At 47.3% G+C, this 20267-nt stretch overlaps 1 protein-coding gene across 1 annotated transcript in view; it reads left to right on the top strand.

Annotated features, from left to right (window-relative positions):
- The window catches only part of LOC123998878 (serine/threonine-protein kinase LMTK1-like), a 42589-nt gene that overhangs the window by 20513 nt on the left and 1809 nt on the right, over nt 1-20267 (top strand). Inside the window, 13 exon segments of the mRNA XM_046304100.1 lie at nt 3396-3513; nt 3740-3827; nt 6454-6587; nt 8826-8910; nt 10216-10337; nt 12057-12206; nt 14988-15321; nt 15323-16086; nt 17328-17932; nt 18114-18424; nt 18593-18713; nt 19333-19411; nt 19666-19868. Of these exon segments, the coding sequence (XP_046160056.1) occupies nt 3396-3513; nt 3740-3827; nt 6454-6587; nt 8826-8910; nt 10216-10337; nt 12057-12206; nt 14988-15321; nt 15323-16086; nt 17328-17932; nt 18114-18424; nt 18593-18713; nt 19333-19411; nt 19666-19868 (3114 nt within the window).

Raw genomic sequence — 20267 nt, 5'->3', positions numbered from 1 at the left:
ACCAGTCCAGTCCTGTATTGTTTAAACATGGACCAGTTAGAGGGAGGTTTCTCCATGTATTATACCAGTCCAGTCCTGTATTGTTTAAACATGGACCAGTTAGAGGGAGGGTCCAGTCCTGTATTGTTTTTCTCCATGTATTATACCAGTCCAGTCCTGTATTGTTTAAACATGGACCAGTTAGAGGGAGGTTTCTCCATGTATTATACCAGTCCAGTCCTGTATTGTTTAAACATGGACCAGTTAGGGAGGTTTCTCCATGTATTATACCAGTCCAGTCCTGTATTGTTTAAACATGGACCAGTTAGAGGGAGGTTTCTCCATGTATTATACCATCCAGTCCCATTGTGGACCAGTCCTGTATTGTTTAAACATGGACCAGCTAGAGTCCTGTATTGTTTAAACATGGAGGTTTCTCCATGTATTATACCAGTCCAGTCCTGTATTGTTTAAACATGGACCAGCTAGAGGAGGTTTCTCCATGTATTATACCAGTCCAGTCCTGTATTGTTTAAACATGGACCAGCTAGAGGGAGGTTTCAGTCCAGTCCTGTATTGTTTAAACATGGACCATCCATGTATTATTGTTTAAACATGGACCAGTTAGAGGAGGTTTCTCCATGTATTATTATAACAGTCCAGTCCTGTATTGTTTAAACATGGACCAGTTAGAGGGAGGTTTCTCCATGTATTATACCAGTCCTGTATTGTTTAAACCAGTCCTGTATTGTTTAAACATGGACCAGTTAGAGGGAGGTTTCTCCATGTATTATACCAGTCCAGTCCTGTATTGTTTAAACATGGACCAGTTAGAGGGAGGTTTCTCCATGTATTATACCAGTCCAGTCCTGTATTGTTTAAACATGGACCAGTTAGAGGGAGGTTTCTCCATGTATTATACCAGTCCAGTCCTGTATTGTTTAAACATGGACCAGTTAGAGGGAGGTTTCTCCATGTATTATACCAGTCCAGTCCTGTATTGTTTAAACATGGACCAGCTACTGTAAGTCGATCTGGATAAGATCATCTGCTAAATGACAAAAAATGGCAATGTAAAATGTTCTGAGGGTGAGAGAGTGAGAGAATGAGTGTACACTTTAGCGAGAATAAGGGTAAAGATTGGGACAAAACAGCAGCCTGGTTTGGATATAGACAGTCTTTCCCTATATCCTCTCTCTTCCTGCTTTCCTCCATGTTACTGTCAACATCCCAAATGGCACCATATTCCCTATATAGTGCACTATGGGCCAAAGCCTTATGGGCCCTGGTCAAACGTAGTGCACTATATGGAGGATAGGGTGCCATTGGAGACAAACCCTTGGAGTGTGCTGTGAGGTAGTGTGTGTGGAATGTGTGTGTAATGTGGTGTTGATCTTATTAGCGCTACAAGCTGACCTACAGCCTTGTCTGTCTGAGAGCTGGGACTATCTACATGTCCCACTGAATTCCATTCCATCTGCATTGCTTCCAAAGCTTTTTAGTTTAGTGCTGAACTGTACGTTTTGCTCTTCTCTCTGTCTCTCCCTCTGTCTCTCCCTCTGTCTCTCTCTCTGTCTCTCCCTGTCTCTCCCTCTGTCTCTCCCTCTGTCTCTCCCTCTGTCTCTCCCTCTGTCTCTCCCTCTGTCTCTCTCTCTCTGTCTCTCTCCCTGTCTCTCTCTCTGTCTCTCTCTCTGTCTCTCTCTCTCTGTCTCTCCCTCTGTCTCTCTCTCTGTCTCTCTCTCTGTCTCTCCCTCTGTCTCTCCCTCTGTCTCTCCCTCTGTCTCTCCCTCTGTCTCTCTCTCTGTCTCTCCCTGTCTCTCTCTCTGTCTCTCTCTCTGTCTCTCCCTCTGTCTCTCCCTCTGTCTCTCTCTCTGTCTCTCCCTGTCTCTCTCTCTGTCTCTCCCTCTGTCTCTCCCTCTGTCTCTCCCTCTGTCTCTCCCTCTGTCTCTCCCTCTGTCTCTCTCTCTGTCTCTCCCTGTCTCTCTCTCTGTCTCTCTCTGTCTCTCCCTCTGTCTCTCCCTTCTGTCTCTCCCTGTCTCTCTCTCTGTCTCTCCCTCTGTCTCTCCCTCTGTCTCTCCCTCTGTCTCTCCCTCTGTCTCTCCCTCTGTCTCTCTCTCTGTCTCTCCCTGTCTCTCTCTCTCTGTCTCTCCCTCTGTCTCTCCCTCTGTCTCTCCCTCTGTCTCTCCCTCTGTCTCTCTCTCTGTCTCTCTCTGTCTCTCTCTCTGTCTCTCTCTCTGTCTCTCCCTCTGTCTCTCCCTCTGTCTCTCCCTCTGTCTCTCCCTCTGTCTCTCTCTCTGTCTCTCCCTCTGTCTCTCCCTCTGTCTCTCCCTCTGTCTCTCCCTGTCTCTCTCTGTCTCTCCCTCTGTCTCTCCCTCTGTCTCTCCCTCTGTCTCTCCCTCTGTCTCTCCCTCTGTCTCTCTCTCTGTCTCTCCCTGTCTCTCTCTCTGTCTCTCCCTCTGTCTCTCCCTCTGTCTCTCTCTCTGTCTCTCCCTGTCTCTCTCTCTGTCTCTCTCTCTGTCTCTCCCTCTGTCTCCCCCTGTCTTTCTCTCTGTCTTTCTCTCTGTCTTTCTCTCTGTCTCTCTCTCTGTCTCTCTCTCTGTCTCTCCCTGTCTCTCCCTCTGTCTCTCCCTCTGTCTCTCCCTGTCTTTCTCTTTGTCTTTCTGTCTCCCTCTCTCTCTGTCTCTCCCTGTCTCTCCCTGTCTCTCTCTCTGTCTCTCCCTCTGTCTCCCTCTGTCTCTCCCTCTGTCTCTCCCTGTCTCTCCCTCTGTCTCTCCCTCTGTCTCTCCCTCTGTCTCTCCCTCTGTCTCCCCCTGTCTTTCTCTCTGTCTTTCTCTCTGTCTTTCTCTCTGTCTTTCTCTCTGTTTTTCTCTCTGTCTCTCGCTGTCTCTCCCTCTGTCTCTCTCTGTCTCTCCCTCTGTCTCCCCCTGTCTTTCTCTCTGTCTCTCCCTCTGTATCTCTCTCTGTCTCTCCCTGTCTCTCTCTCTGTCTCTCCCTCTGTCTCTCCCTCTGTCTCTCTCTGTCTCTCCCTCTGTCTCTCTCTGTCTCTCCCTCTGTCTCTCCCTCTGTCTCCCCCTGTCTTTCTCTCTGTCTTTCTCTCTGTCTTTCTCTCTGTCTTTCTCTCTGTCTCTCTCTCTGTCTCTCCCTCTGTCTCTCCCTCTGTCTCTCCCTGTCTTTCTCTTTGTCTTTCTGTCTCCCTCTCTCCCTGTCTCTCTCTCTGTCTGTCTCTGTCTCTCCATTGCCCCCTGTCTTTACCATGTTAACTACTGTACATGTTTATGTGTGTGTGTGTGTGTGTGTGTGTGTGTGTGTGTGTGTGTGTGTGTGTGTGTGTGTGTGTGTGTGTGTGTGTGTGTGTGTGTGTGTGTGTGTGTGTGTGTGTGTGTGTGTGTGTGTGTGTCTCTGTGGGTCCTGTATAGGTTCTCTTGGGGAGGTGAATGCAGGTCTCAGCACCACCCAGGTGGTGGTCAAGGAGCTGAAGGCCAGTGCCAGTGTCCAGGACCAGATGCACTTCCTGGAAGAGGCACAGCCATACCGGTCAGAACTACAACAATATGGATCCCATACCCTGTATACCCCACCCTTTGCATCCAGTACAATTAATTAATTAATCAATCAATTGGTGAATGAATGAATGAATGCCTATATATGGTTATCCTGCTACCTCTTTCCATGTGTTCTGACTGTATGTTCACTATAAACTATGACAGTAAATGTGACTGTTGAACTATGACCCATCTCCTCTACCTCCCCCTTCCCCCAGTGCCCTCCAGAACCCAGCCCTCCTGCAGTGCCTGGCACAGTGCTCAGAGGTCACACCTTATCTACTGGTCATGGAGTTCTGTCCTCTGGTGAGAGAAACCTCCCCTAACCCCCTGACCCCCTAACCCCCTAACCCCTAAACCCTAACCCCTAACCCCCTAGCCCCTAACCCCTAACCCCCTAGCCCCCTAAACCCTATCTCAGAGGTTACACCGTATCTACTGGTCATGGAGTTCTGTCCTCTGGTGAGAGAAACCTCCCCTAACCCCTAGCCACCTAACCCCCTAAACCCTAACCCCTAACCCCCTAGCCCCTAAACCCCTAAACCCTAACCCCTATCTCAGAGGTCACAACCACCTTCTATATGGAGTTATCTAGTGAGATGGATACTTGCTCCCCCTGTTGGTGGAATACAGTACTGTTACAGCCAGGGACAATCTGCTCTCTACCCTTTCCTCTGGGTTTGCAGAAGGGTCTGAGCTTCCACCATACTGCTAACACCTTACAGAGTAGAGTTTCCACCATACTGCTAACACCTTACAGAGTAGAGTTTCCACCATACTGCTAACACCTTACAGAGTAGAGTTTCCACCATACTGCTAACACCTTACAGATCAGAGTTTCCACCATACTGCTAACACCTTACAGAGTAGAGTTTCCACCATACTGCTAACACCTTACAGATCAGAGTTTCCACCATACTGCTAACACCTTACAGAGTAGAGTTTCCACCATACTGCTAACACCTTACAGAGTAGAGTTTCCACCATACTGCTAACACCTTACAGAGTAGAGTTTCCACCATACTGCTAACACCTTACAGATCACAGCTTCCACCATACTGCTAACACCTTACAGAGTAGAGTTTCCACCATACTGCTAACACCTTACAGAGTAGAGTTTCCACTATACTGCTAACACCTTACAGAGTAGAGTTTCCACCATACTGCTAACACCTTACAGATCACAGCTTCCACCATACTGCTAACACCTTACAGAGTAGAGTTTCCACCATACTGCTAACACCTTACAGATCAGAGTTTCCACCATACTGCTAACACCTTACAGAGTAGAGTTTCCACCATACTGCTAACACCTTACAGAGTAGAGTTTCCACCATACTGCTAACACCTTACAGAGTAGAGTTTCCACCATACTGCTAACACCTTACAGAGTAGAGTTTCCACCATACTGCTAACACCTTACAGATCAGAGCTTCCACCATATTGATTACACCCTTACAGATCAGAGCTTCCACCATATTGATTACACCCTTACAGATCAGAGCTTCCACCATATTGATTACACCCTTACAGATCAGAGCTTCCACCGTATTGATTACACCCTTACAGATCAGAGTTTCTACCATACTGCTAACACCTTACAGAGTAGAGTTTCCACCATACTGCTAACACCTTACAGAGTAGAGTTTCCACCATACTGCTAACACCTTACAGAGTAGAGTTTCCACCATACTGCTAACACCTTACAGAGTCAGAGTTTCCACCATACTGCTAACACCTTACAGAGTAGAGTTTCCACCATACTGCTAACACCTTACAGAGTAGAGTTTCCACCATACTGCTAACACCTTACAGAGTAGAGTTTCCACCATACTGCTAACACCTTACAGAGTAGAGTTTCCACCATACTGCTAACACCTTACAGAGTAGAGTTTCCACCATACTGCTAACACCTTACAGAGTAGAGTTTCCACCATACTGCTAACACCTTACAGAGTAGAGTTTCCACCATACTGCTAACACCTTACAGAGTAGAGTTTCCACCATACTGCTAACACCTTACAGAGTAGAGTTTCCACCATACTGCTAACACCTTACAGAGTAGAGTTTCCACCATACTGCTAACACCTTACAGAGTAGAGTTTCCACCATACTGCTAACACCTTACAGAGTAGAGTTTCCACCATACTGCTAACACCTTACAGAGTAGAGTTTCCACCATACTGCTAACACCTTACAGAGTAGAGTTTCCACCATACTGCTAACACCTTACAGAGTAGAGTTTCCACCATACTGCTAACACCTCACAGAGTAGAGTTTCCACCATACTGCTAACACCTTACAGAGTAGAGTTTCCACCATACTGCTAACACCTTACAGAGTAGAGTTTCCACCATACTGCTAACACCTTACAGAGTAGAGTTTCCACCATACTGCTAACACCTTACAGAGTAGAGTTTCCACCATACTGCTAATACCTTACAGATCAGAGTTTCCACCATACTGCTAACACCTTACAGATCAGAGTTTCCACCATACTGCTAACACCTTACAGAGTAGAGTTTCCACCATACTGCTAACACCTTACAGAGTAGAGTTTCCACCATACTGCTAACACCTTACAGAATAGAGTTTCCACCATACTGCTAACACCTCACAGAGTAGAGTTTCCACCATAGTGCTAACACCTTACAGAGTAGAGTTTCCACCATACTGCTAACACCTTACAGAGTAGAGTTTCCACCATACTGCTAACACCTTACAGAGTAGAGTTTCCACCATACTGCTAACACCTTACAGAGTAGAGTTTCCATCATACTGCTAACAGAAAGGTTGGGATGTCCCAAATGGCATCCTATATTCACATCCACTGCACTACTTTTGACCATGTTCGCTATATAGTGCACTGGGGAATATGGTGATATAGAGTGCCAAATCGTTTTATGACATCACTTCCTGTCCTGGTCATCAGGGCGACCTGAAGAGTTACCTGCGCAGCTGTCGGGCGGCTGACTCCGTGACCCCTGATCCCCTGACCCTCCAGCGAATGGCGTGCGAGATCGCCTCGGGCCTGCTGCACCTGCACAAACACAACTTCATTCACAGGTGGGTTAGTGGACACCTGCACAAACACAACTTCATTCACAGGTGGGTTAGTGGACACCTTCACAAACACAACTTCATTCACAGGTGGGTTAGTGGACACCTTCACAAACACAACTTCATTCACAGGTGGGTTAGTGGACACCTTCACAAACACAACTTCATTCACAGGTGGGTTAGTGGACACCTTCACAAACACAACTTCATTCACAGGTGGGTTAGTGGACACCTTCACAAACACAACTTCATTCACAGGTGGGTTAGTGGACACCTGCACAAACACAACTTCATTCACAGGTGGGTTAGTGGACACCTTCACAAACACAACTTCATTCACAGGTGGGTTAGTGGACACCTTCACAAACACAACTTCATTCACAGGTGGGTTAGTGGACACCTTCACAAACACAACTTCATTCACAGGTGGGTTAGTGGACACCTTCACAAACACAACTTCATTCACAGGTGGGTTAGTGGACACCTTCACAAACACAACTTCATTCACAGGTGGGTTAGTGGACACCTGCACAAACACAACTTCCTTACGAACTCGAGTCCTAATGAAAGTCCTAGAACATATCAATCATTCCAGAGCAATATGTTTCTGATATGTTGTAGTGAAGAGTAATGATATATACACTGTATGTATGGTAACATACATGTTGTAGGGAAGAGTAATGATATATACACTGTATGTACGGTAACATACATGTTGTAGTGAAGAGTAATGATATATACACTGTATGTATGGTAACATACATGTTGTAGTGAAGAGTAATGATATATACACTGTATGTATGGTAACATACATGTTGTAGTGAAGAGTAATGATATATACACTGTATGTATGGTAACATACATGTTGTAGTGAAGAGTAATGATATATACACTGTATGTATGGTAACATACATGTTGTAGTGAAGAGTAATGATATATACACTGTATGTATGGTAACATACATGTTGTAGTGAAGAGTAATGATATATACACTGTATGTATGGTAACATACATGTTGTAGTGAAGAGTAATGATATATACACTGTATGTATGGTAACATACATGTTGTAGGGAAGAGTAATGATATATACACTGTATGTACGGTAACATACATGTTGTAGTGAAGAGTAATGATATATACACTGCATGTACGGTAACATACATGTTGTAGTGAAGAGTAATGATATATACACTGTATGTATGGTAACATACATGTTGTAGTGAAGAGTAATGATATATACACTGTATGTATGGTAACATACATGTTGTAGTGAAGAGTAATGATAGATACACTGTATGTATGGTAACATACATGTTGTAGTGAAGAGTAATGATATATACACTGTATGTACGGTAACATACATGTTGTAAGGACATAAAACCGATAGAGGGAACTGAATCGGTATGATCTGGAGGATGTTGAAGGATCTGGTCTCACTCTGACACATCCCACCCTAGATACAACTGGGACTGTGCAGCTGGTCTGTCTCCAAATTAACATGATATTGAGGATATTATATACATCACAATCTGTTCCTAATTACCTTACCTGTTTAAATAAATGTTCAAATAAAATATGGAAATATGTAAGGATATGACTGAAGCTGTGTTGCTCTGGCTCCGCCTGCTGGTCTGTCCCGGTAACAACATCCTGGTGCTGCCTGAGTGACTCTCACCAACTCCAGCATCAGTGATTTTGTTGCCGGGGAACCCTCTCTCCTTGTTACCATGGTAGCAGCCAATCATGTGCTGAGGAGCTGATGATAGGTAGAGTTAAGATCAACAAAATCTCGCTGCCTGTGTAGTAGTCAGAAATAGCTACAGAGAAAAATGAGAAATCCACGTAGCTACTTGTGCAGTCATACCAGTGAATTACACCCGTACTTTATGCTATTGCGCGGTAAATGTTGTGAAGCATCATGTTTTCCTGTGGTACAATACATTCAATAACAATGATTGAATGGTTTATTGTGATACGATATTACTGCAGTCAGAGGATTACATATGGTTTAGTCTGGTCTAGTGACTGGGTGGCAGGTAGCCTAGCGGTTAAGAGCGTTGCGCCAGTAACTGAAAGGTTGCTGGTTTGAATCTCTGAGCAGACTAGGTGAAAAATCTGACGATGTGCCCTTGAGCAAGGTACTTAACCCTAAATGCTGCTGTAAGTCTCTCTGGATAACAGCGTCTGCTAAATGGCTATAATGTAACAATGTGATGAACTGTTCCTCCCTCTCCTCTTTACAGTGACCTGGCCTTAAGGAACTGCCTTCTGACCTCAGAGAGGACAGTAAAGATAGGAGACTATGGCCTCTCACACAGCAGATACAAGGTGAGTCTACAGTAATAAACCAGTCTTGGTGAATCTACAGTAATAAACCAGTCTTGGTGAATCTACAGTAATAAACCAGTCTTGGTGAATCTACAGTAATAAACCAGTCTTGATGAGTCTACAGTAATAAACCGGTTCTTGGTGAATCTACAGTAATAAACCAGTCTTGGTGAATCTACAGTAATAAACCAGTCTTGGTGAATCTACAGTAATAAACCAGTCTTGATGAGTCTACAGTAATAAACCAGTCTTGGTGAGTCTACAGTAATAAACCAGTCTTGTTGAATCTACAGTAATAAACCAGTCTTGGTGAGTCTACAGTAATAAACCAGTCTTGGTGAATCTACAGTAATTAACCAGTCTTGGTGAATCTACAGTAATTAACCAGTCTTGGTTAGTCTACAGTAATAAACCAGTCTTGGTGAATCTACAGTAATAAACCAGTCTTGGTGAGTCTACAGTAATAAACCAGTCTTGGTGAATCTACAGTAATTAACCAGTCTTGGTGAATCTACAGTAATTAACCAGTCTTGGTTAGTCTACAGTAATAAACCAGTCTTGGTGAATCTACAGTAATAAACCAGTCTTGGTTAGTCTACAGTAATAAACCAGTCTTGGTGAATCTACAGTAATTAACCAGTCTTGGTGAATCTACAGTAATTAACCAGTCTTGGTGAATCTACAGTAATTAACCAGTCTTGGTGAATCTACAGTAATTAACCAGTCTTGGTGAATCTACAGTAATTAACCAGTCTTGGTGAATCTACAGTAATTAACCAGTCTTGGTGAATCTACAGTAATTAACCAGTCTTGGTGAATCTACAGTAATTAACCAGTCTTGGTGAATCTACAGTAATTAACCAGTCTTGGTGAATCTACAGTAATTAACCAGTCTTGGTGAATCTACAGTAATTAACCAGTCTTGGTGAATCTACAGTAATTAACCAGTCTTGGTGAATCTACAGTAATTAACCAGTCTTGGTGAATCTACAGTAATTAACCAGTCTTGGTGAATCTACAGTAATAAACCAGTCTTGGTGAATCTACAGTAATAAACCAGTCTTGGTGAATCTACAGTAATAAACCAGTCTTGGTGAATCTACAGTAATTAACCAGTCTTGGTGAATCTACAGTAATTAACCAGTCTTGGTGAATCTACAGTAATTAACCAGTCTTGGTTATATTGTATGATGTATATTTCTACATACTGAATAGTGGGTGGGACAGAAGAATAGTTTCCATTGTAACAGACAGACAATAAAGTAGTATTTCCATCTAATGATTCTGCTCTATTCTACTCTGTAGGATGACTACTTTGTGACTCCAGACCAGATCTGGGTGCCGCTGCGTTGGATCGCCCCAGAGCTCATAGACGAGGTGCATGGTAACCTACTAGTGGTGGACCAGACTAAGGACAGCAACGTCTGGTGAGCAGGGGAGGGGTCAGGGGTTCAAGGGTGTAGGAATGAATGGTGTCAGCACCATACACTATGGTTGACTCAGCCCCTATGGTGTTATTGTTAAGGTCAACGACACAGCTCTTCAACCACAGCTAGCCTGATCCCAGATTTGACTTATGGTGTTATTGATACAACTCTTCAACCACAGCTAGCCTGATCCCAGATTTGACTTATGGTGTTATTGATACAACTCTTCAACCACAGCTAGCCTGATCCCAGATTTGACTTATGGTGTTATTGATACAGCTCTTCAACCACAGCTAGCCTGGTCCCAGATTTGACTTATGGTGTTATTGATACAACTCTTCAACCACAGCTAGCCTGATCCCAGATTTGACTTATGGTGTTATTGATACAACTCTTCAACCAAACCTAGCCTGGTCCCAGATCAGTTTGTGCTCTTTCCAACTCGATAGCTCATTGTCAATCCAGATGTGACATGACAATGAGTGACGAGCAGTTGTCATGACAACACAAACACACTGAGACTAAATAAAGGCTAATTAAAGCCTGCTACAACTAATCGAACCTCTATTGAATAGAGCTCTGTGTTTTCCCTGCCTAAGAGAAACCCTGGGGTCTGGTGTCCAGAGTTTTTCCTAGTCAGGCCACATGGTCACCTATGAAGTTCCTCATTTGAAGACGTTACTTCCTGGGTTTGTCTCTGTTCTAGGTCTCTGGGAGTGACTATCTGAAGACTTCCTGGGTTTGTCTCTGTTCTAGGTCTCTGGGAGTGACTATCTGAAGACGTTATGGGTTTGTCTCTGTTCTAGGTCTCTGGGAGTGACTATCTGAAGACGTTATGGGTTTGTCTCTGTTCTAGGTCTCTGGGAGTGACTATCTGAAGACGTTATGGGTTTGTCTCTGTTCTAGGTCTCTGGGAGTGACTATCTGAAGACGTTATGGGTTTGTCTCTATTCTAGGTCTCTGGGAGTGACTATCTGAAGACTTCCTGGGTTTGTCTCTGTTCTAGGTCTCTGGGAGTGACTATCTGAAGACGTTATGGGTTTGTCTCTGTTCTAGGTCTCTGGGAGTGACTATCTGAAGACTTCCTGGGTTTGTCTCTGTTCTAGGTCTCTGGGAGTGACTATCTGAAGACGTTACTTCATAGGTTTGTCTCTGTTCTAGGTCTCTGGGAGTGACTATCTGAAGACTTCCTGGGTTTGTCTCTGTTCTAGGTCTCTGGGAGTGACTATCTGAAGACGTTATGGTTTTTTTTTCTCTGTTCTAGGTCTCTGGGAGTGACTATCTGAAGACGTTATGGGTTTGTCTCTGTTCTAGGTCTCTGGGAGTGACTATCTGAAGACGTTTCTTCCTGGGTTTGTCTCTGTTCTAGGTCTCTGGGAGTGACTATCTGAAGACGTTATGGGTTTGTCTCTGTTCTAGGTCTCTGGGAGTGACTATCTGAAGACGTTATGGGTTTGTCTCTGTTCTAGGTCTCTGGGAGTGACTATCTGAAGACTTCCTGGGTTTGTCTCTGTTCTAGGTCTCTGGGAGTGACTATCTGAAGACGTTATGGGTTTGTCTCTGTTCTAGGTCTCTGGGAGTGACTATCTGAAGACGTTATGGGTTTGTCTCTGTTCTAGGTCTCTGGGAGTGACTATCTGAAGACGTTATGGGTTTGTCTCTGTTCTAGGTCTCTGGGAGTGACTATCTGAAGACGTTATGGGTTTGTCTCTGTTCTAGGTCTCTGGGAGTGACTATCTGGGAGTTGTTTGAGTTGGGGAACCAGCCGTACAGACACTACACTGACAGACAGGTCCTGACTTACGCTGTGAAGGAACAGCAGCTCAAACTAACCAGGCCCCGGCTCAAAGTACCCCTGGCTGAGCGCTGGTGAGTACACACACACAGATACACACACACACACAAACACACACGCGCATGCACACATTCACACACAAATGCATAAATGCACTAATGCGCACACGGGCGACTACACAGGATACACAACAATCCTTTGGTCTGTAACCAATCATTAGTACTCCCTATCCTCATATCAACCAATCAATGCCTTTTATACTGGCGCACAAACCAACCATTAGTCTTCTTCTCCTGACATGGGTTGTAATCAATACCTTATTAAAATGGCTATGAGTCTCTCATTTGGTCAGCACCATATAATACATATTTCTGGCATCTCACACATACAGTACACAACACCTACAGTGGGGAGAACAAGTATTTGATACACTGCCGATTTTGCAGGTTTTCATACTTACAAAGCATGTAGAGGTCTGTAATTTTTTATCATAGGTACACTTCAACTGTGAGAGACGGAATCTAAAACAAAATCCAGAAAATCATATTGTATGATTTTTAAGTCATTAATTTGCATTTTATTGCATGACATAAGTATTTGATACATCAGAAAAGCAGAACTTAATATTTGGTACAGAAAACTTTGTTTGCAATAACAGAGATCATACGTTTCCTGTAGTTCTTGACCAGGTTTGCACACACTGCAGCAGGGATTTTGGCCCACTCCTCCATACAGACCTTCTCCAGATCCTTCATGTTTCGGGACTGTCGCTGGGCAATACGGACTTTCAGCTCCCTCCAAAGATTTTCTATTGGGTTCAGGTCTGGAGACTGGCTATGCCACTCCAGGACCTTGAGATTCTTCTTACGGAGCCACTCCTTAGTTGCCCTGGCTGTGTGTTTCGGGTCGTTGTCATGCTGGAAGACCCAGCCACGACCCATCTTCAATGCTCTTACTGAGGCAAGGAGGTTGTTGGCCAAGATCTCGCGATACATGGCCCCATCCATCCTTCCCCCAATACGGTGCAGTAGTCTTGTCCCCTTTGCAGAAAAGCATCCCCAAATAATGATGTTTCCACCTCCATGCTTCATGGTTGGGATGGTGTTCTTGGGGTTGTACTCATCCTTCTTCTTCCTCCAAACACAGCGAGTGGAGTTTAGACCAAAAAGCCCTATTTTTGTCTCATCAGACCACATGACCTTCTCCCATTCCTCCTCTGGATCATCCAGATGGTCATTGGCAAACTTCAGACGGGCCTGGACATGCGCTGGCTTGAGCAGGGGGACCTTGCGTGCGCTGCAGGATTTTAATCCATGACGGCGTAGTGTGTTACTAATGGTTTTCTTTGAGACTGTGGTACCAGCTCTCTTCAGGTCATTGACCAGGTCCTGTCGTGTAGTTCTGGGCTTATCCCTCACCTTCCTCATGATCATTGATGCCCACGAGGTGAGATCTTGCATGGAGCCCCAGACTGAGGGTGATTGACCGTCATCTTGAATTTCTTCCATTTTCTAATAATTGTGCCAACAGTTGTTGCCTTCTCACCAAGCTGCTTGCCTATTGTCCTGTTGCCCATCCCAACCTTGTGCAGGTCTACAATTTTATCCCTGATGTCCTTACACAGCTCCCTGGTCTTGGCCATTGTGGAGAGGTTGGAGTCTGTTTGATTGAGTGTGTGGACAGGTGTCTTTTATACAGGTAACGAGTTCAAACAGGTGCAGTTAATACAGGTAATGAGTGGAGAACAGGAGGACTTAAAGAAAAATTAACAGGTCTGTGAGAGCCGGAATTCATACTGGTTGGTAGGTAATCAAATACTTATGTCATGCAATAAAATGCAAATGAATTACTTAAAAATCATACAATGTGACTTTCTGGATTTTTGTTTTAGATTCAGTCTCTCACAGTTGAAGTGTACCTATGATAAAAATTACAGACCTCTACATGCTTTGTAAGTAGGAAAACCTGCAAAATCATCAGTGTATCAAATACTTGTTCTCCCCACTGTATGTATTCATCCTTCTCTGGATGTCTGGCAAATAGTGTTCCTTTTATCAAGCATGTTACTCATTTAAAACCACCAGCGTATTTAACGTTGACACACACAGACACATACCTTCCTATATGCTGACCAATCTTTCCAATCACACTTTCTGTACCTGGCTTGTATATATTCTCGTCAGATTGTAAGACTGGCGGCCAGAAACAGCTGACGAAGGACTTCCTCATCATATTGCTGTTTTCTAAATCAATTCCATGGTAGCTGCCTCATTTCAGTGTGATACAGCAATTTTTCATAATAAATGGACTATTGATGAACCTCCAGAATTACAGAGTAACACTTCCCTCCCTCCCTCCCTCCCTCCCTCCCTCCCTCCCTCCCTCCCTCCCTCCCTCCCTCCCTCCCTCCCTCCCTCCCTCCCTCCCTCCCTCCCTCCTTCCCTCCCTCTGTCTGTCTGTCCCTCCCTCTGTCTGTCCCTCCCTCCCTCCCTCCCTCCTCCGTCCGTCCGTCCGTCCGTCCCTCCGTCCGTCCGTCCGTCTGTCTGTCTGTCTGTCTGTCTGTCGCTCCCTCCCCCTCTTTCTCTCTCTCCCCCTCTCTCTCTGTCGCTCCCTCCCACTCTCCCTCTCTCTCCCTCTGTCTGTTGCTCCCTCCTCCGCTGTCGCTCCCTCTGTCTCTATCTGCCTCCCTCCCTTGCCTGTTGCTCCCTTCCTCTGTCTGTCTCCCTCTGGCCCTCCCTTTCTCCCTCTTTCTCTCCCTCCTTCCCTCCTTCTCTGTCACTCCCCCCTCCTCCCTTCCTCCCTCCCTCCCACTCTCTCTCCCCACCTCCCTCCCTCTCTCTGTCCCCCCCCCCCAGGTATGAAGTGATGCAGTTCTGCTGGCTGCAGCCAGAGCAGAGACCCAACAGTGAGGAGGTACACCTCCTCCTCACCTACCTGTGTGCCAAGGGGGCCAGTGGAGTCCAGGAGGACTTTGAACAGCGCTGGAACTCCCTGAGACCCAACCTGACTGGCAGCACCACCCACAGCCACACCGCCCCAGCGCCTCCACCACTAGCCCAGACTACTGTCCCTGCCCCAGCCCGACCATCTATCTCTGGGGATGTGGAGTTGGAGCCGGCCTCCACCTCCCGCAACTCCTTCCCCCTCCTAGAACACTTCTCCCACGACAGCTTCCACTCAGACAGCGGTGGACGACATCCTGACCGTGACAGAGACCAGCTATGGTGGGCTCAACTTCGAGTACAAGTGGGAGCAGGCGAGAGCCGAGCAGCCATACTGTTCCTCATCCACCAGCGGGCCTCTGGGCCAGGGCAACCCTCACTACCAGGACGTATACTACCCCGTCGGGAACACCGCCACCTCGGGCAGCTGTAAAGGGGACGGAGTGGATGGAGGGCTTGTTCTGGGGGTCTCCCCATCCTACTACGAGTCCGACCACTCCGGATCGGGGTCAGGGTCGGGGGTAGGGGTGGTGCCGGTGTTGAGCGCTCACAGCCCTTCGGTCGGCAGTGAGTACTACATCCGTATTGAGGAGCCGGTGGAGTGTAATATCAACCTGGATGATAGTGTGGTTGACTACAGCCCTGGGTTGGAGGCTGAGGATGGCCTCTCCTCAGGGAGCAGAACCCCACAGCCCCAGTCCCAGTCCCAGCCCAGTGCCTACTGGTCAGCAGCAGCAGGCGACAGCAGTGGGGGTAAACACAGTACCCATGACTCTGACAATAGCCCGGCCTTGTCCCTGACCATGGAGCCTCTCCTGAGACAGACAGCCAGCACAGCCAGTCCCGTGGAGCTGGGGCGATCCCACCAGTACTTCTCACCCAATCAGAGACAGGCTTTCTACTGTGAACAGTCGCCCATTCGAGAGACGTGTTGCCAATCACCAGAGGACACGCCCATAATGTCCCAGCTGAACCTGCATCATCCAATGGGGAGGCTGGAAACCCTCTGGGGGTGGGGTCCTCCCACTCCCGGTGCCTGAGTAGCCCTAGTCTGGGACACTGTGACCCCTACCTCGAGGCTAGCCAAGGCTTCACCACCACAGCCAGGAGGACGGTTAGTGAAGGCTACTATGACATGATGGGTCCCCTCAGAAAGACTCTATCAATGGCTAACCATATTAGCATCGACGTGGAGACAGGGGACGGGGGACTTTTGGTGGGGGGCAGGAGGAGAGGAGAAAGTGACACTGGGGACATCGACGATGGTGATCTCTTCTCTGAGAGAGAAGCCACCAACTGGACCTCCAACCACTCGGCCAATAACAACAGCATGACTTTGACCTTAGGCAGACGGGCCAATCACAGGACAGCTATCTGGACCTCCATTACACCAACACCACGACACACTCCTCTACTGTAACAGGCTCGTGTAACAGTAGCAACATGTGCCAGCAGCACAGCTCCAGAGCCTTCAGCTATGGAGGCCACAGGAAGAGAGAGCGCTGTCTGTTCTTCCTCTAGCAGATCCAGTGAGGGCAGTAGTGCTACTACATATAGTCACCTGTGTCACGGAGCTAGAGATAAACCTGTGTGTCTCTCAGACCACTCTACCCTAGATCATCTCAGAGGTGTTGCTGTTGACTCTCTCTCCAGCTCTTCTGTTGCTGTCAAGCGTGTTAACCTCAAAGGTGGTGTAAAGGACGGCGTCCCCACCACCAAAACTACAACTACGGTGTCTGTAGAGGGACACAGTAAAAACCCATCTCTGATTACAGGAGCGAGGCAATTCTCCCATCCCAAGATGATCCCAGAACCACGCTGTATCCAATCTCCGTCCACATACATGGAGCTGACACTCGCACAGGCCTCAGCACTAAGGCAGTCCTGACAGAGAAGCAGGGGGGTAATGTCTGGGAGATACCTTCACATGGTAAAGACAGAGGTCCAGTGGAGGTGATGTCTGGTGGTGTGGGGGAGAGGAGGCTGGGGATGGGGTTGGCCCACCCTGTAGGGGTACTGCTGGAGCCGGTCGGGTCCTTGTTTGAGGCTAGCAGAGTGCTGGACAGTGGGCTGGAGATGGCCGGTCATTCCAGCATCAGCCTAGTGGACATCAGCAACTGTAGCTACGACGATGAGGACGATGACATAACAGATATCACTTCTGGAATTTTGGCAGACTACTCCCTGGACTATGCTGACGAGGTCGGAGACGATCTAAGCCCCGCCCACCACCCCCACGGACGCTCCCTGCAGAACCCGGTGGGAACCCCGACCCGTGGACACCCTGGACATGCTGTCGCTGTCATTGTCGGTTACCAACGCCAGCCCCTGTGAGGCCTTCAGCCTTGATGACGTCTTTCTCCATCCCTCCTCCTCCCTCTCCTCCTCTTTCACCTCCTCTTCTTTCACCTCCTCATCTCTCCTCCCCAAGTCCCTGGACAGTGGCTACGACACAGAGAACAATGAAAGCCCAGAGTTCATCCTAAAGGAGGGAGGTGGGAATGGGGACTTCCTATTGGACTGCGAAGGAAACCAGCAACAACACCCAGTCCTCGGTGGGAGCCACCTGGCCCGTGGTGGGGTTAGCCTGGGGCCGAGGTCGGACCAGATGGTCCTTCAGCAGGTGGACCTGGGTGATGGGGTTGGGGTCACTCTGTGTACCTCTTCCTCCTCTGGCTGCACTGAGCTGCAGCTAAAGGGACTAAGTGATAAGAATCTGTTCGTGACTCTGCCTACTTCTCTGACTACGACGCAGAGAACGAGAGGAGTCCCCAGGATGAAGGGAGTAACTTCTTCTCCAGTCCAGGAGATAAGAAGGACTTTTGGGGCACACAGCCTCGAAACAGAGGATACGGTTGGCGAGGAGAGATGAACTCCAACCACAGACAGAGAGAGAGGACGGTTACCGTGACCTGACAGACCTGACAGGAAACACAAACACAAACACAAATGGAGTAGTGGTGTTTTGACACTACCACAGGTTCCTCTCCCTCCTCGGCCCCCGGCCCACGTCCCTCCATGCTGGCCCCTTCCCCTCAGATGGGGGGCTGTCTGGCCAAAGAGTCCACCCCTGTGATGCTGTAGGCCTGGAGTCTGAGCACAGCGGCGAGGAGCCGGCATCTGGGTGCAGCTCCACCATGGTGTCTGAGGGTTCCTCCACAGTGCAGGAGGCTTCAGCCAGACACCCTGACCAGGAGAACCATCACAGGGCCTCAGAGGATGACTACTCCCCCATCCAGTCCCTGGGCTCCGACTCTACCATAGACTACAGAGAGGAGGTGCTGAAAGAGGAGGAGGACGGTGAGGGAGAGCAGGGATCGACTGAGGAGGACATGCCAGAGTTTAATCAGGTCGACGATGGAGAGAATGGAGAGAGAGGAGGAGAAGAGGAGGAGTATGAGGAGTTAGAGGAGGAGAACGAAGAGGAGGAGGAGAAGGCTGGCTACAGCAGACACCAGAACGGGTCCTGTTGGCCTCCTCACTCATCTCCATCGCTCCTTCTGCTCCCCTCACTCCAGGAGCTGTGTCGGGAGGTGGAGAGGCGAGCTCCTCTAACCGAGGGGGAGGAGTCAGACGACAGTGAGTCAGAGGAGGAGCTGCGGAGCTACAACCTGCAGGAGGAGCTGAGCGAAGAGGACAGTGAGGGGGAGGTTGGTTATATATTGGTTATATTCACGGTCCCCATTTTCCTACATGATGTTATTATATCTTAAACCTGAGATCCGCACTAGGAGCAGCAGCCACATGTCACCTCAGGCGCATTTCTTATCATTTTAGCTCGTGGTAATGGCTGCTGCGAAATAAGTGGAATAGTATCAAATACATCAAAACACATGATTCCATGTGTTTGATGCCATTCCATTTGCTCCGTTTCAGACATTACTATGAGCCTCCCCTCAGCAGCCTCCTGTGAAATGGAGGTGGCCGTTTCGCCACTGTAGATTGGAGCTTTAATCATACAAAGCAGTGTTTCCCAAAAACCTGAGGAACATTATGTGTTTCTGGCTGGTACTAACCCAGTTAATTCAGCTAATCAACTCATCCTGAATAGTGAATCAGGTGTGTTAATGCTAGGTTAAAAACTCCAATGTGCTCCATTTTGGGTTCCCAGGGCCAGGATTAAGACACACTGATGTGAAGTGTGTTGTGACTGACTCACTTGACTTGACTAGGTGATGGGGTGCCGGTGGTGGTGAGCGATAGTAGTGGGGCCAGAAACCTCCGCAGCCTCCTCAAGATGCCTAAGCTCCTCACACAGTCCTTCTCTGTGACGAGCTGGACAGGAAGAAGAAAGCCGTGTCCTTCTTTGATGACGTCACCGTCTTCCTGTTCGACAGGTCAGTCACTCTGCAAGCATAGTGACATCACTATGGTTAATTAATGGCAATACTTCATTCTGGATTTTAAAAAAAGGCACCCGCATTATAGAGAATCCATAGTCTTTATAACCACTGCATAGATGCATCACAAATCATTTATAAGCAGTCACACAACATAAAGTGGTGTTTAAAGTTGGGCCAGTTTAATTATTGTTTTCTGTACTGGTAGATGTATTTGAGACTTTCTGACTGATTTCTCTTTCACCTCCCAGGAGAACAGGAGAGCTGGCTGACTTCACGTTTCCCCAGGAGCAGAGTCCAGCGGCCAGGCCTCAGGCGGGGAGAACCCCCAGCCGGACCTCCATCCCCACCCCACCATGGTTCACCACCACCAGCCCACCATGGGCCACCACCTCCACCCCGGCAGAGCACCACACCCTCCCAGAGGACTCTGATGGCAACATGTCAGAAGAAGGTAAGAATGAAAATACTTTAAGAACAGTTAGAGACCAAGAGGATTAAGAATGGATCCCTGAGGGATACCAAGAGCAGTAGAGATTAAGAATGGATCCAAGAGGTGTTAAGAATGGATCCCTGAGGATACAAGAACAGTGCAGACCAAGAGGATTAAGAATGGATCGAGGGATACACAAGAACAGTTAGAGACCAAGAGGATTAAGAATGGATCCAGGGATACAAGAACAGTTAGAACCAGAGGATTAAGAATGGATCTGGGGATACAATAACAGTTAGAGACCAAGAGGATTAAGAATGGATGGCTGAGGATACAAGAACAGTTAGAGACCAAGAGTGTTAAGAATGGATCCCTGAGGGATACAAGAACAGTTAGAGACCAAGAGGATTAAGAATGGAT

The sequence above is a fragment of the Oncorhynchus gorbuscha genome, linkage group LG16 (assembly GCF_021184085.1).
Source record: "Oncorhynchus gorbuscha isolate QuinsamMale2020 ecotype Even-year linkage group LG16, OgorEven_v1.0, whole genome shotgun sequence".
Lineage (NCBI taxonomy): Eukaryota > Metazoa > Chordata > Actinopteri > Salmoniformes > Salmonidae > Oncorhynchus > Oncorhynchus gorbuscha.
Note: the sequence above shows the minus strand (reverse complement) of the source record. Positions and strands in the feature narration are given on the sequence as shown.